Consider the following 18,521-nt stretch of genomic DNA (forward strand, 5'->3'; position numbering starts at 1 on the left):
ACCGGCAGAAGTAGACCAATGATTATGAATGCGTCGGGGAAAACATCAAGGAAACTCACTCTGGCCATTTTAATAATTAATTGATGTGGAGTTTCGGTTCATTTTCTGACGCGCTCAAATTCACCGAAACCGATACAGAATAGTGCTGTATCCGTTTGCTTTCATTATTTTACAACATTACAACGTTTTGTCTTCACTGGGCGTGCACTCAAAAGTAGAGTCTAACAAAGACTATGTATCTTATAGAATTTTGTTATATAGTTTTTGCCCATTAATCACACCTGTGGCTCACCCACTTTTTCTGATGCACACCCAGAGTTTTCTAGCTACGCGAGTGTTAGACGATAAAATACAAAGGCTCACTGAGTTAACATTTACTTTGCTTAAATTCGATGGAACTAAAAAACACCTATATTTAATTTCAATTCTAAATTTGTACTGTAATTTTAGTACTGTGATTGTACATTCGTTTAACGCTTTACTTGTATTTTATAAGGTTTTGCCGGCGGTGGTACAGCGCAACGGGGTGCTGGGATGTAAAAATTTAATTTGTCAAAACGTTTTAACTATTTATTAAAGAACATTATGATTATCATAACAGCCTACTGCATTTAATTCTTATAATAACGCAAAAACACATCGACATCTGCTGAAGCAGTAGCACGTCCTAACAATGTTAGAATTTTTTATGGTCATTTAGTTTAGTTTATTTTAGTTAATAAATCTACTACAAAATTAAAGAATACAAAATATAAGATAAAAAAGATAGATTTTCTAATTACATATGATAAAATCTAAAGGCTCACTGTGTTAGCGTTTACTTTGCTTAAATTTATTTATAAGATTTAATTTAATTTGAATTCTACATTTACATTTAGGCATTTAGCAGACGCTCTTATCCAGAGCGACTTACATTTTATCTCATTACACATCTGAGCAGATGAGGGTTAAGAGCCTTGCTCAAGGGCCCACCAGTGGCAACTTGGTGGTTGTGGGGTTTGAACCTGGGATCTTCCGAACCGTAGTCTAATGCCTTAACCATTGAGCTACCCCTGTCCATTTGTACTGTACCCCAGTACATTTGTACTGTAATTTTAGTTCTGTGATTATAAATTCGTTTAACTACATTTCACTCGATTTTATCCGCTACTACGTGCAGAGCTGCGGCTTATTAATCCTTGAGAAAATGAACTGATGCCCGAGGCGTCAGTCTATAGTTATATAGCGCCACTCAGTGGTAAAAGCCAGCAAACACACAAACCCAAATGTTGCCACCGTGAGGTGTGGCAGTGAAACCAGAATACCGCTTGAGTAACCACTGTACTTGTGTTATCTTTGACTAATATTTAAATTAGTTAGATGATCTGAAACATTGAAGTGTGGCAAACATGCAAAAAAAAAAAACAAGAAATCAGTAAGAGGACAAACTTTTACACCAGTGTATACATATATACATGCAATTAAAAATGGACGTTTAAAAAAAAGGGATCCTGCGACTTGCCGCGGCTGCGCGCAGCAAGCTATGAAAACAACCTTCATTACCTGTAGGGGGCAGTCGTGTTTCAGTCTGAAGTATTGTGGGTCTACTGTAAATGTGTAAACGTGTTGAACTGTAAATACTGATATGTATTTATTTTTAAGTTTCTTCTCTCCTTTAATAATACTTCTTTAACTGCGCTTTCTCCATTCAGTATTATTATTATTATTAGTAGTAGTACTCCGAATTTATTATTGTTATTATTCTTATTATTATTATTGTAACGCACCCGCGCGTGTGCAAAAAGACGAAGTGCAACTAATAATACAAAAATGCATATGTTAGCCTAAAACAATATTGGTTTGTGTGTTTATGTGCTTTAAATATACAATAAACACTGCCTTTTGCAAAGTAAAAGTGAGTTTGATCAAAAGGCTGGAACGCGTGCACAGATAAGAGCAGTTTTATCAATAAAACTACATAAAAATATACCCAAAAATATATGCTACTCGCTGAATACAACGCAACAGCACACAGAATCCCTGGGCTTTGACTGCGCTTCCTCCATTCATTAGTATTGTAGTAGTACACTTAAAAATGCTGGGTTTCTGTAAACACATCGTTGGGTTGCTTATGCTGGGTCAAAATTCTGTTATTTTGGGTACTGCAATCACACTGTTGGGTTGCTTTTGCTATGAATACTAAAAGTGCTGCATGATTAAACTCCATGCAAAAAACTTCTCTGTTTTCTCCCTTTTGTTTTTTCTTCCAGGGTATATGCGGTAAACCCATGGGTGATGATTTAAGAATTTAATTAAACAGTGCCATTTTATTCAAATCCAACATTTTAATGGTTAGTGATTTGTGCCTGGGCGCTACTAAAGCATTCTCTAGTTGGAAAGTAAGTAAGCAAATAAAAGAGAAATTAATAAATAGCTTTAAATGGTACTTCAGCGTAGTAAAAGTACACCAGCACGAGTTTATATATAATGAAAATATTATGTATAAAAAAAATCTAATTTATATATTTGTGTTTAATTAAATTCTTAACATTTTAATGGTTAGTGTTTGTTGCAAACATTTACACTGTTTTTGGGCAAGAGCTTGGCTTGTACAAGATACTTTACACTGAACAGCAGTCGACGCCCTGCTGTAACCAGCAGAGCAAATGAGCAGTTATCAGCTATGACACGTAGACTTCTAAGTTTGGAGGCCAGGGTTGGTTGGTTGGTTGGTACAAAGCATGTTTGAAGGAGAAGATAACGTCACAAACTCAAACAAACTCTCCGTGCATGCACACCTATAGTATGAGACGCGCGCACGAACACACACAAACTCTCTGTGCACACACACACACACACACAGTCTCTCAGTGCAGATAGACTGTGCAGAGAACAACTGAACAACAGTTCTTTACTTCTTAATACACCCGGCCATTATTAAAAATGAATATTTAGGCCTAAAAAGGATGCTTTAAAATCAATCTAAAATTCATTTATCAGCGTGTATAAACCCATGGCTCGCACTTTCACTCAACAAAAGGCAGCGATTTGACATGTGACGTTTTCCGGCACACGCTGTAGCAGTTAACCAATCATAAATCACCGCACCATCTGACCAATCACAGCAATGAGGGCTCACAGAAAGGAGGGGTTTAGACAGACTGAATCTTCAAACTGCTTCACACGAGTCCTTTACAAATCATTTAGAAATGGGGTAAAATTTAATCTATTTTTGGAGAAAACTAAAGTGTTTTTGACCTTGCATACATGTAAACCTGTTTTAAAAGACTCATTAAGCAATATTAGCAACCTTTAAAATGGCATAATTGGGGCACTTTAAGACATTACAAAAACTATATAAGAAACTTTTAAAGCACGAATTTGGGCATCTCATTTCATCATTATGAAAATAATATGAAGCACATATACATACATTCATTATGAAATATCTGTTGTAAAACAAAATAAAATTCATGTTTGCTTCAGCATTGAAAACAATATTGTTTTAGGCTAACTAATTATACACAATTCTTCATTCTACTTGGTCCAGATTTTAGATAAAGTCCTTCCATGCGACATCTGGTGGATATTCAGTAAAGCACAACATATATATATTTTTTTTTATTTAGACCTTTTTGTGGTCTGTTTTAAATTTTATGGGTTTTGGTCCTGGTTTAACCATATATGTAAGGGCCATATTTCATTCTTGTGATTTGTTGTTATGTTTATCTTATTTCAGTTTATTAGTTAAGCATTAAGCATTAAGTATCATACATATAATTTGTATTGTGACATCATTTCATGTGTTGTTCTGTGACATCACCCCACAGTTATGCAGTTCCATGTCTATCACGCATGTTAGTTGTGGTTGTTGTTAAGACACGGAAGGATACAGAAAGGTGTGGAGCACACAAGCTTTTGACCGTGATAACGTGAGACAGTAAGCTAAAAGGAACACAGTAAAATAAGTTGTTGTAACTGTAATCCATCGAAGCTACAGAACACAGCAAGCGACTTGTCGTGACTACAGTGGATTTATGCAAGAAACTGTAACAACCGTTGTTTTTGATGTTGAAAATAAACAAGAGACAAAGAAATCAACGAAACGTCTGATGTCGTCAGTGACACTGTGTAACTAAAGACACGCGTCAGAACTTGTGAATAACATGCACCTACAATATAATTTAGGTCTTATTCTCTAGCACCACAGGTCAGGATCTAACTTGAATTTGTTGTGAGGAGTTTGACGCTCCTTTTTCTAATCAATTGGTCCAAATCCACTCTCCTACCATTAAATGAGAATGCAGCACTTTCAAAATCTAGGTATCTGGATTTCCCCTTCTTTAGACCTCATCTTAACACATAACATTTAAGAAACTTACAAAAGGGTGACATTGACAAATGGGTTCTCTTAAGGCCTGGATCTCGCTCACTAAAATTTATATTTTTACGGTTCCCTTCTGTCAAACCTGTTAACTATTGTTCCAACTAAACAAAGATTTAAAAAAAGATAGCCATGGTTGAAATTCTCCACCTTACAGAGAAGTAGGAAGGATGGAGGTCTGGTAGTACCAAATTCCAAGTATTATTTTTGGTCTTTTGTGCCTTATCCTCTGCTTATATGGCGTAACCCGATAACCCAGTATCTTGGTGTGACCTGGAAATGAGCATGGAGTTTGGAAGACCCTTTTTCAATATCCTTGATGAACGATATGCATTACGCTTCGGCCCATGGTTAAATGTTATTCAGACAGTGTTTAGTTAAAGTGCAAGATATCTTGTAAAAGGCAAACATTTTCCACTTTATTCAACACCAAAGGATTATTGGCTGGGGAGGTCTATATCCCATTCATTTTGGCGCAATAGTATGTATATCACTTAAAATACATTTTCAACAACACTGCTCTAGGCTCTTTTCAAGATCTTAGAAATTCATTTAACCTACCAGGGTCCTCCTACGTTTTAATCTACAGATAACATCAGCTTTCAAAAAATACTGTGTTCCTTGGCAACAGTCCTTAACCATTCACCCCCTTTGTAATTTGTTATTATACTACACAATAACAAAACAAGGGCCTGGTATCCACACTTCATAAATATATCCTACAGTATTGTGAGCCCAATTTGCAGCACCAGTCAAAAGTATAGTAGGTTAATGTATTTTTTCTGATTTAAAATTTTTTTGACAAAATTTTTTATTTGTCACACTTGAATAATAGAGATGCATATATGGTGAGTGAACGCCGTACATAATTTGGATATAAGTGGAAAAGAGAACACCAAATATGTGAAGAGATAATGAAACGGAATGAAACTTGAGACCATGATAGTAAAACAGAATGTGTAAAATTGGCTATAAAGTGAAAACTTCCTCTATACCTTTATAGATACTTTGTGCTTGGTGAAGGCTCTACTTTTAAGGAGCTGGTGAATACAGTGAATGGGTAAGAAGCCAGTAATATTGGCACTCAGGTTACTGGTGACTGCCACTCTGACCGCATGGGCAGTAACCACCTACAACATAATTCAAGTAATCAAATGAGACAAAAACAAGAGTCATGATAAGCTGACAATGTTTGGATACAGAACATGCACAGTGATTTACAATTAAGAGATACTAGAATAAGAATTTCCTGTTGTGTTTTGTACCTGCTCAGTGAAGATCTCATGGGTAAATATTGTCTTCATTTTGTTTAGAGAACTGGGCTTGATGGCAATCTAAAAAATAAAAATCAATGTAAAAATCTTTAAACTTAGGCTCAGCATACACATTTAAAATTGTTAAACTGCAACTAAGCAGGTCTTAAACAGATATGGTGCCTGTAAATCCAGGCCAACTACGTAGTGTACAGGGTTTACTATTAATGTATTGTAAGAAGAAAATACTGATATTTACTACACATCATGGACAAATAGCCTCAGGAGCAATAAAAAAAAAAACATGTACAGACACACTTCAATGTCAACAAAAGATTCATGCAGATCCTGAATCATCCCTTTTTTCTTATTTAACACAAAGATATTAAAATTTAATCAAATCAACTTACTAATAGGATTACATAACCTCAACAAAGGACAAAGTAAAAAGAAAATTACAATTTATGGTCCTCTTGTAAATATCTACACTGGTGACAAAATTGAGGTAAAAATTTATGATGAATAAGTAGTCAATGACTAGAGGGTGAAAAGGTCAACCCTTCGGACAGTCCTAAAAAGGTAATTGCATTTGTGTAAGGTGGTTTACTGATTGCTCACCATTCAGAAATACTGACATAAATTCAAGATATTTCTCTCATTCACTGTTTACACAATGCAAGTGTTCCAATGTTTCAACATACACATAGTATTACCTGACCTTATAAGAATTAATCACTGTCAATCCCACCAAAATCAATGACAAATGAAAAATTATTTATCACATGCAAGCAGCATGCCTTTTTTTAAAGTTTACCGACACAGGCATTAAGACCCCTAACCAGACAATGGATTTGAGCGCTATTCAAAAGCCATGCAATAGTTATGCAAGTGAGACAGAAACTGCATTAACAGAGGTGCATCGGCAACACACAATTCTAACCTTAAGCTTAATTTAGAAATAAAAAAAAAATACTACCCAACAATCTACCCTTAAGCAGGTGCTTACCTTTTGAAACATAAATTTCGTAAGTGATCATTTTCCTCCAGATTTGTTACCTAAATTTTGCCACTCTAATGCTAATTGATGAAACAGCTAAATGAATAAGGAAAGTAATTCCATTAGGTAATTTCATACCAATATTCGTCAGTGTTGTTGTTTTAATGTTACCGGACCCAGCCTGCCTTGCTCAACAACCTATACAATTTATTAATTACAGTGAGACTACTGCTAGTTCACTTTGATGCTAAAAGATTAAAACGTTGGTCTGATCCCTAAAATGCAAAATGGAGTACGCCAAGGCCACATACAGGCCTGATACAATACGTGGTAACACTTCAATAGCCCCTATCCAGTCAAATTTACATGCAAATAGCTTGTGTCTAATGGAACCATTTTGTTTAATTAGAAAATGCTAATGTTTTTCTTATTAACCGCCTGCCTCTGGGTCTCTCCGAGTTAAATGCCATGACAAGTTTTTTTGATGTACATGATACAGGGCACCTGGCGAAAAAACTTAAATAAACTCTCTTTTAAGATAATAAACGGTGATCTTCAGACACACTATGTATGCGTATTCCTTAACCAGTTCAGGGTCAGACAGTAAGTGTATTGACATGCAGCGAACTTAACAGGCAATACTTCTTTTCATTAACTTTAAAACATACTTCTTAAAACTAACGTGTGTTTTTGTGTAAAAAGTGATAATTATCTGAACATAGTAGGACTTAGGTTAGGGAAATACAACCTTAGACAGACATCAACATATAAATTTGTCTGTGCTATATTTGTTATTTTGCAACAAAAATAAGGCCAAAAAGATAAAAACATACAGGAAATACAAAGTACCATGGAGTAAAAGAAGCAATTGTTGCTGCACAATAATCTGGAACGGATTTTTTAAACCATTTCCAAACTATTTGGAGTTCAACAGTTGTCAATCTTCCCAGAAGTTAAGATCGCAGCACATTCACCCCTGGATCATGGTAATCGACAAATGACAAAACCATGACCTACTCAGTAACACATTTATTACTGACAGCCGTCAGGTTTTCACACAAACATATATATTCCATCAGTAACTGCCAAAACATATAATACACGCCCTCTCTTTACAATAAGAGCTCCCATTTACCACCAGTAAATTATAGTATACATATCTTTTATACAAGCAGTTTTATGTAACTTAACAGGTCAGATCATGCAATGCTCTGATATTTTTTTAAAAAGCCCCACACCTCAACCCAACTGAAATTCTGTGGTGGTGTACTTAACACTAGAAGCGCCGAGCACCGGTCATTTGACCGCAATTGGGGGAAAAAAAAAAAAAAAAAAAAAAAACTTCACACTCGATCAAATTCCAGGACCCTTACTTTCATGACTTTTCCTAGATCTGTAAGCTTAATCACTCTGCATGCTTACATTTTCAAAATCGCACCAGTAAAAGCCAGTATAAAGCTATTTTTCTCTTTTTTACGTAAAATTGCTGACAGCTGCGCAGCGGTCATGCCGTTTCCTGTCTTTTCCAACCTGCGATTCTCATTTCTCTCAGCAGATGGCACAAGGGATTGCGCATACTATCCATGTCATTCAGTGTGTATTTGTAACTATCGCAGGTTTCATTCCATACACACACAGACACACATACACACACACTACCATTCAAAAGTTTTAGAACACTTTCTAACTCCATGATGGTTCCTGATTTTTAGGAATGCTGAAGACGTCCAAAAAAATGCATTAATCTTCTTTGAACAGTTGATATTGAGAGGTGTCTGCTACTTATGCTCTGTAAAAACTTTATAACGCCTCTAATCTAAGGTGCTGTTAATTGGTCATTTTTCAAGCTTATAACTCTAAATGAACTTCTTGTCTGGGGCAAAGGTAGGTTTTGGTCTCGCCCTCCTGGGATGGTCTTTATGAGAGCCAGTTTCATTATGGTGCTTGACGGATTTTGCAAATGTACTTGAAAATACTGTTCTTGCAAGAACTATTCCAGAAAGGCTGACCTCTGTGTCTTAAAATAACAACTGTTGTTTTTCTTGTTGTTACGTAATTACCTAATCCTATATGTGTTATTTTATAGTTTTGAAATCCCCAGTATTGTTGTAGAATGTAGAAGAAATTTGCAAGTGTTCTAAAACTTTTAAACGGTAGTGTGTGTGTGTATATATATATATATATATATATATATATATATATATATATATATATATCTGCTTCTGTGAAATATCGACAAATTCGCCATTCATTCCAAGGTTGATAATCAGCGATATTTTAGCTCTACTTAATTTAATAACGTTTTATAAAAATGCATTAGTTCATTTATTATTTTTGAAGCTTCTGAACTTCTTGAATTTTATTTTTTTTTTAGTGTGATAGTGCTTTAGGTGGAGCAAAAGCAGCAATTTACTTCTGAACTCGCTTCAGTGAAATTCTTTCTAAAACAATGTAATGACCCCACCTGAGGATATAAAGCTTTATTATTGGGTTTGAATAAATCAAATCTACCACAGCAGATAATAAAATATGCTATGTCATAACCAAAGCAAACACCACGATTATGCCCCGTTTCGTTCAGTGGTGCTAGGCAACGAACCACGCGCCTAATCGGCGGGAACGTGGTTCACTTGGCCGCAGTGTATTATAAACCCTGCGGAATGTTTCACTGTTTATGCTCACATTTTCAGATTCATGTAATAAAAGTGAGGGAAATGTGGAAGTGATGTGTGGCCACTCAATGAGAACTAAACCAAAGATTTCGGTAACTACACCGAGTGAAACATCTGCATAGTGACACTAAACAGCTGAACAACTACACTTTTCCGTTTACCTGTGAAAAAGTTTTTTGTTTTGTTCATATTTAGAATTTTTAAAACAGTACAAGTAGTATGCGCGCGCGCACACCTCCCCTGAGCCATCGGTAAACATCCAATTACCGTCTGTATGCAAATGAGTCAAGACATAGCCTAACGTAGTGTCGTGTCGGATTTCAGCACGGTCACGGAGTGGAAAGACTTTGAGACTGTTGCAGGGTTTTTGTTTTTAGTTACAACAAGAACAGCGATGAGTCTACGTCCGCTGAATTTGACAGACCGACGTCAAATTACTGTTGTCTGACAGACTTCTACGTAAAGCTTATAGTAAAAGTCTAAATAAATGAGAATATAGTCAAATGTACCTCGTGTTTTCTTCTATAAGATTATAATAAACCAAATCTAAGCTAAGCATTGTAAGATCTTGTCCTGTTGGCGGGAATCCACTATAGTAAAAGCCTATAGTAAATTCAACTATATTCATCTACTTAGAGCTGTTAATTTAATATAAAAAAATTAAAAAATACAAAATATAAAAAATAACATATGATCTGTTCTATAGCCCATCTGCTTTATCTTAGGATTTTTTTTTATTATTTATAAGACAACCTTTCAGTTTCGTAAATATTCTAGTTACAGTGTGATAAATCTTACTTTAGGTTCAACGTTTTTGAGAATTAGAGCATTCAGCTAAGATAAATGTTATGTCGTTCATTAATAAAATCTGGGCTAAGGATATTTTATTTTAATTTATTTATGTTTCACTGTTTATGACATAGTGACACTAAACAGCTGAACAACTTTTCCGTTTACCTCTGAGGCAAAAAAAAGCTGGATTTTGTTTGTTTATATACTCAGTTGTTGTGGCCATCCTGTACCCGTCACGCAGGTGTGATATTCGGATGTACCGATCCTGTGCAGGTTTTGTTACACTTGGTCTTCCACTGCGAGGATGATCAGCTGTCCTTCCTGTCTCCCTGTAGCGCTGTCTTAGGCGTCTCACAGTGCGGACATGGCAATTTATTGCCATAGCCACATTAGAAGTCCTCATGCCTCTCTGTAGCATGCCTAATGCACGTTCATGCAGATGAGCAGGGACCCTGGGCATCTTTCTTTGGGTGTTTTTCACAGTCGGTAGACAAGTCTCTTTAGTGTCCTGCGTTTTTAGAACTGTGACCTTAAATGCCTACTTTCTGTAAGCTGTTAAGGTCTTAACGACCATTCCACAGGTGCATGTTAATTAATTGATTATGGTTAATTGAACATACATGGAAAACATTGTTTAAACCCTTTACAATAAAGATCTGTAAAGTTATTTGGATTTTTACAACATTATTGTTGAAATACACCATCCTGAAAAAGGGACGTTTCTTTTTTTGCTGAGTATATTTAGAATTTTTATAATAGTACAAGAAGGTAATAGTTTGGTCTGTGCAGTTAATGCCCTTGTAGAGAATAAATAAATAAATAACACCTTCCAACCAGCACTCAAGAGAGTGCCATAGTCCATTGTTAGTTTTAATGATTTGGCTGAAACTAATCATCACTACATAAGTACCCTAACACCATTGATAATGAGTTTCAGCTAAAACTAATTCTATACATGTAACAGAAAATGTGCTGGTTTACAAGGGGGCATTTCTAGTCCGATTTTATTCATTGTGCCAACGATGGTGGTTTGATTCGCCGAAAGTTTGTTTGCAAGTGCCAACGAGGTAAAAAAATTGTCTGTTATATTTCTTCCTTTCCCCAGGAAAGGCTCCACAATACGCATTACAAGGGTGTATAACCGTTGACCAGCCGCCCTACTGTCGTCTTTCCCTAAATAGGGAACTGCGTTCAACATGTATTTTGTTTCAACATCAGCGGCCATCAGAATTTGATACCAAACTTGTCTGGTTTATTGGCCATGTACTGCGTGGAACGGCAGCGCACTTTAGTAGGGAACAGTTCCTCATCGACTGTTATGTTCACACCGGGTGTGTAAGAGGCAATGCTGTTTTTTACAAATTTCTCGAATATCTCCGAGATCATGGCAATCATTCATAAGTCGGGCAGCCCTTGTGTTCTTGTCATCAAAGCACAGATAGCGCATAATGTCTCCACATTTTTGTCGAGACATTGTTTCTTTGAAAATAGGATCTCCCAAGTCAGCAGACTAGTAATCATCCAGATTCATGCTTCTACAGCCCATGATACCTCTCAAATAAATGAGACAAACAAATCTACTGTTATGTTCACACCGGGTGTATAAGAGGCAATGCTGAAAATAATTAATTCTTTACTCAGCATTGGGTATGTTCCAAAATCTTTTAAATTAGCAGTTATTAAACCGATCATTAAGAAACCTGACCTTGACCCCCATCAGCTGTCCAATTACAGGCCAATATCAAACTTCCACTTTATCTCTAAGATTCAAGAAAAGATAGTAGCGGAGCAGCTCTGCTCATTTCTACATAGAAATGGCATACATGAACTGTATCAGTCAGGATTTAGGCCTCATCACAGCACAGAGACAGCACTCGTTAAAGTAGTAAATGACCTCCTATCGGCCTCTGATCAAGGTTGTGTAACCATGCTTGTGTTACTCGACCTCAGTGCGGTGTTTGACACCATTGATCATAGTATTCTTCTTTATAGATTAGAAAATGTAGTAGGAATTAAGAGTACAGCCCTCTCCTGGCTCAGATCCTATTTGACCGATCGTTATCAGTATGTAGACTTAAACAGTGATTATTCTGCATATTCTCTAGTGGAGTTTGGTGTTCCACAGGGTTCAGTTTTAGGCCCACAGCTTTTTTCCCTTTACATGCTACCTCTCGGCAACATAATCTGTAAGCATGGTATTAGTTTTCACTGTTATGCTGACGACACACAGTTATATGTCTCAGCAAAACCTGATGAGATAAACCAGCTTACTAAAGTTGAGCAATGTGTGCGGACATAAGAAATTGGATGGTAATTAACTTGCTAATTCTTGTACTTTTCTAAAAAATTCTAAATATAACCAAACATAATACAGCTTTTTTTTCTCAGAGGTTAACGGAAAAGTAAAGTTGTTTAGCTGTTTAGTGTCACTATGCAGATGTTACACTCAGTGTAGTTACCAAAATCTTTGGTTTAGTTCTCATTAAGTGGCCACACATCACTTCCACATTTGCCTCGCTTTTATTACATGATTCTTATGTGAGCATAAACAGTGAAACATCCCGCAGGTTAATAATACATTGCGGCTAAGTGAACCACGTTCCCGCCGATTAGGCACGTCGTCCGTTGCTTAGCACCACTGAACGAAACAAGGCATAATCGTGGTGTTTACTTCGGTTATGACATAGCATAGTTTATTATCTGCTGTGGAAGATCCGATTTATTTAAATTTAATACTGTTTTAGCGATAATTTCACGGGAATAAAACACGGGAATAAAAAGCGCATTGTCCAAGTGCAAGTAGATCTTGGAACTAAACTATTTGCTTTGGGTGAAAGCGCCATCTAGCGATCATTGTGCGTCAGCGACAGCTTCCTATTCAAAACAATAGGCGGTCAATTTTTTATTTATTTTTTACCTTTATTTAACCAGGCAAGACAGATTAAGAATAGGTTTCTTATTTACATTGCAACTGTGGCCTGGCAAAGGCTGAGCCTTTTGGGGGAAGTAGGGGAACTCATTTTAAGAAATATAAACAAAATTACGAAAAAAGAAAATGAAAGTAAAAACCGTAAATAAGTTACATATATAATTTATATTAAATTATATTAATTTTTTTTATTTATATACACATACACACATGCGCATATATATATATATATATATATATATATATATACACACATACACACACACAGTGGTGCGAAAAACTATTTGTCCCCTTCCTGATTTCTTATTCTTTTGCATGTTTGTCAAACAAAATGTTTCTGACCATTAAACAAATTTAACTATTAGTCAAAGATAACACAAGTAAACACAAAATGCAGTTTTTAACTGATGGTTTTTATTATTTAGGAAGAAAAAAAATCCAAACCTACATCGCCCTGTGTGAAAAAGTAATTGCTCCCTGAACCTAATAACTAGTTGGGCCACCCTTAGCGGCAATAACTGCAATCAAGCGTTTGCATTTTGGCCCACTCATCTTTGCAGAATTGTTGTAATTCAGCTTTATTTGAGGGTTTTCTAGCATGAACCACCTTTTTAAGGTCATGCCACAACATCTCAATAGGATTCAGGTCAGGACTTTGACTAGGCCACTCCAAAGTCTTCATTTTGTCTTTCTTCAGCCATTCAGAGGTGGATTTGCTGGTGTGTTTTGGGTCATTGTCCTGCTGCAGCACCCAAGATCGCTTCAGCTTGAGTTGACGACGGCCAACTGATGGCCGGACATTCTCCTTCAGGATTTTTTGGTAGACAGTAGAATTCATGGTTCCATCTATCACAGCAAGCCTTCCAGGTCCTGAAGCAGCAAAACAACCCCAAACCATCACACTACCACCACCGTATTTTACTGTTGGTATGATGTTCTTTTTCTGAAATGCTGTGTTACTTTTACGCCAGATGTAACGGGACACGCAACTTCCAAAAAGTTCAACTTTTGTCTCGTCGGTCCACAAGGTATTTCCCCAAAAGTCTTGGCAAAATTGAGACGAGCCTTAATGTTCTTTTTCCTTAAAAGTGGTTTGCGCCTTGGAAATCTGCCATGCAGGCCGTTTTTGCCCAGTCTCTTTCTTATGGTGGAGTAGTGAACACTGACCTAAATTGAGGCAAGTGAGGCCTGCAGTTCTTTAGATGTTGTCCTGGGGTCTTTTGTGGCCTCTCGGATGAGTTGTCTCTGCGCTCTTGGGGTAATTTTGGTCGACTGGCCACTCCTGGGAAGGTTCACCACTGTTCCATGTTTTTGCCATTTGTGGATAATGGCTCTCACTGTGGTTCGCTGGAGTCCCAAAGCTTTAGAAATGGCTTTATAACCTTTACCAGACTGATAGATCTCAATTACTTTTGTTCCTGCATTTCTTTGGATCTTGGCATGATGTCTAGCTTTTGAGGTGCTTTTGGTCTAATTCTCTGAGTCAGGTAGCTTCTATTTAAGTGATTTCTTGATTAAAACAGGTGTGGCAGTAATCAGGCCTGGGGAGGGGCTACAGAAATTGAACTCCGGTGTGATAAACCACAGTTAAGTTATTTTTTAAGAAGGGGGGCAATCACTTTTTCACACAGGGCCATGTAGATTGAGTTTTTTTCTCCCTTAATAACGTAAACCTTCATTTAAAAACTGCATTTTGTGTTCAATTATGTTATCTTTGACTAATAGTTAACGGTTTTTGATGAGCAGAAACATTTAAGTGTGACAAACATGCAAAAGAAGAAGAAATCAGGAAGGGGGCAAATAGTTTTTCACACCACTGTATGTGTATATATATATATATATATATATATATATATATATATATATATATATACACACATATACACACACACACGCACTCGTATACATACATACATACATACACATATACGAACAATGTGAACAGTGGAGCGGCAATGAATAAGAGAAGCTAGTCTAAATAACAGCTACACATGTCTTTAAAGTGAGCTGAGATCCGAGATTAAATAGCAGACTTAGGAATGAGATTGTCCAGTTTTAACGTTTTTTGCAGGTCATTCCAGTCTCTAGCAGCAGCGTTCTGAAAAGACGACAGGCCAAGTACAGAAGAAGCCATAGGAACTGTCAACAGAATCAGGTTAGCAGATCGATAAATAAGATCACCATAATCAAACATGGGGAGAATGGTCATTTGCACCAGAGTTTTCCTAGCAGATAATGTAAATGCAGAACGCGTTCTATAAAGGAACCCAAGCTTTGATTTGATCTTAGACTTCAAATTATCAATGTGTTTTGTAAAAGAGTGTTATCTAGCAAAATACCCAGATATTTATATTCAGTAGTCTGATCCAATGGTGTCCCATCAAGTGAGCAGATACTTGGAAAGCTTGATGGAACATGACTTTAGTTTTGGAAGTATTTAGCTGAAGATGCAAATTGGAAAAGGTATATTGCAATCGATTTAAACTTAGTTGAAGTTGCTGCAAAACTGCAGCAGGAGAAGGACTTGTAGAGTAAAGAATAGTATCATCAGTGTAAAGATGGATAAATGAGTCTGTAACAGAATTAGCTACAGTATTAATATAAATAGAAACAAGTGTAGGTCCAAGTATTGATCCCTGTGGGACGCCATTGGTGACTGGGAGAAGTTGGGAAAGAAGTTGTTCAAATTTCACAGACAGCACTCGATCACTTAAATAATTAGAAAACCAAGACAAGGATTTGTCGGAGAAGCCAGTGTCATAAAGCCTATCAATAAGACGTTTGTGATTGACAGTCAAAGGCCTTGGCCAAGTCAATGAAAATAGCAGCACAGTACAATTTAGAGTCCAATGCAGAATAGATATCATTTAAGACTTTAAGAGTTGCTTTTAAACACCCAAACCCAGTACTAAATCTTGATTGAGCAGGTGATCCAAATATTCAGGGAGTTGACCATTTACAAAACCTTTCCAAAACCTTACAGATACATGGCAAAACAGAAATAGCCCTGTAACAATTGGGATCTGACCAATCACCACCCTTAAAAAGAGGGAACACTAACGCTGACTTTCAAGCACGAGGGATTTGCCGTGTGTAAAGATAAATTGAATATATCTGTAATAGGAACAGCAATAATAGAGGCAGCAATTTTAAAAAAGACAGGATCCACCTCATCAGATCCAGAAGATTTATTAAAATCTAGCCTGAGCAATTCATCCAGAACCTCCTCCTCTGAAAAGGACCGCAAAATGAAACTATGGGAGAAGGAGTGAACCACGTTAAAAGTAGATGACACTGGCGCGGCGCTTCTAGTGTTAGGCAAATTCTCAAAATCCCCAATGAACTGAGGCAATGGTGTCAAGAATAATGGGGCAAAATTCTTGTAAGAGAGGGTGATAAAGTCATACATGAAATGATTATTTAACAGTTATTGCTGCCAAAGATAGCTCTACAAGAAATTAAATAATGGTGGGGGGATCCCATTTTGTTCATCTAAGGTTGTACTTGCCTAATACAGAGACCTACTATGATCAGATTATTTTTATTATGTTTTATGAAAACACATACAATTAAATGAGGGGTAACAAACTTTTGAACATGACTATGTTCTCAATGAGATCTAGTGGATTAGAGAAAATAATAAAAGCAAAGTTGCAAATATGCTATTTTGAACAGATTTTTCATGTTTGTCAGGTTTATCCAATAAAAATGATTCTAAATGCTTACCTTCATTCCTAGAGTGGAGCAGACTAGCTCAATAATGGAACTGAGCTGGTTGGTATGGAAATACATAGCAACAAGCAATAGCATCTCTCCAAAAGAAGCAGAAACACCAGCAGCACTGTATAAAAAGAGGAAGAGTGAAAGACTGAAAAGGCTTTGTGTATTGCTAATATATCAAAACAAAATCACAGAATTTAAAAAACATAAATTTAAAAACAATATTAATTATACTTTCAACCTCGGAGCGCAAAAGGTATATAAGGCATGTATTTATGGTCAAAGGTAGGTAGTAACACTTTACATTTACCCTGTTACATTTACTTAAGTAACTTTTTGAAAAAAATTTACCTCTATGAGTAGCTCACTTTAGCATATAAAAATCTCCACACTTCAGCATATAGACAATTTAGCATATAAGGACTTCTAACCTGATAAAACACGTCCCTGTAAGTTTACCTGTTTAGTTTCATTGAATGTTGCAATGTTGGCATATATAATTATTATAATTATACTATATAATATAATATATACATATAATATACTGTGTGTATATATAATCTACATTTTATATATATATATATATACACATACACACACACACACACACACAGGTCCTTCTAAAAAAATTAGCATATTGTGATAAAGTTCATTATTTTCTGTAATGTACTGATAAACATTAGACTTTTATATATGTTAGATTCATTACACACAACTGAAGTAGTTCAAGCATTTCAATTTATTTAATATTGATGATTTTGGCATACAGCTCACAAAAACTTAAAATTCCTATCTCAAAAAATTAGCATATTTCATCTGTCCAATAAAAGAAAAGTATTTTTAATACAAAAAAGTCAACCTTCAAATAATTATGCTCAGTTATGCACTCAATACTTGGTCGGGAATCCTTTTGCAGAAATGACTGCTTCAATGCGGCGTGGCATGGAGGCAATCAGCCTGTGGCACTGCTGAGGTGTTATGGAGGCCCAGGATGCTTCGATAGCGGCCTTAAGCTCATCCAGAGTGTTGGGTCTTGCGTCTCTCAACTTTCTCTTCACAATATCCCACAGATTCTCTATGGGGTTCAGGTCAGGAGAGTTGGCAGGCCAATTGAGCACAGTAATACCATGGTCAGTAAACCATTTACCAGTGGTTTTGGCACTGTGAGCAGGTGCCAGGTCGTGCTGAAAAATGAAATCTTCATCTTCATAAATCATGAAGTGCTCCAAAATCTCATTGATAGCTAGCTGCATTGACCCGGCCCTTGATAAAACACAGTGGACCAACACCAGCAGCTGACATGGCACCCCAGAAATCACTGACTGTGGGTACTTGACACTGGACTTCAGGCATTTTGGCATTTCCCTCTCCCCAGTCTTCCTCCAGACTCTGGCACCTTGATTTTCGAATGACATGCAAAATTTGCTTTTATCCGAAAAAAGTACTTTGGACCACTGAGCATCAGTCCAGTGCTGCTTCTCTGTAGCCCAGGTCAGGCGCTTCTGCCGCTGTTTCTGGTTCAAAAGTGGCTTGACCTGGGGAATGCGACACCTGTAGCCCATTTCCTGCACACGCCTGTACACGGTGGCTCTGGATGTTTCTACTCCAGACTCAGTCCACTGCTTCCGCAGGTCCCCCAAGGTCTGGAATCGGTCCTTCTCCACAATCTTCCTCAGCGTGCGGTCACCTCTTCTGGTTGTGCAGCGTTTTCTGCCACACTTTTTCCTTCCCACAGACTTCCCACTGGGGGTGCCTTGATACAGCACTCTGGGAACAGCCTATTCGTTCAGAAATT

The 18,521-nt window shown here is 36.8% G+C and overlaps 1 protein-coding gene across 1 annotated transcript in view; it reads right to left on the reverse strand.

Annotated features, from left to right (window-relative positions):
- ints2 (integrator complex subunit 2) overlaps window positions 1-18,521 on the reverse strand; it is a 154,950-nt gene that overhangs the window by 85,396 nt on the left and 51,033 nt on the right. The window contains exons 11-13 of the mRNA XM_053515907.1: window positions 16,733-16,847; window positions 5,629-5,697; window positions 5,359-5,493 (exon numbers count right to left, since the gene is read on the reverse strand). Of these exons, the coding sequence (XP_053371882.1) occupies window positions 5,359-5,493; window positions 5,629-5,697; window positions 16,733-16,847 (319 nt within the window). The remainder of the gene's footprint in view (window positions 1-5,358; window positions 5,494-5,628; window positions 5,698-16,732; window positions 16,848-18,521) is intronic.

The sequence above is a fragment of the Clarias gariepinus genome, chromosome 17 (genome assembly GCF_024256425.1).
Source record: "Clarias gariepinus isolate MV-2021 ecotype Netherlands chromosome 17, CGAR_prim_01v2, whole genome shotgun sequence".
NCBI classification, from domain to species: domain Eukaryota; kingdom Metazoa; phylum Chordata; class Actinopteri; order Siluriformes; family Clariidae; genus Clarias; species Clarias gariepinus.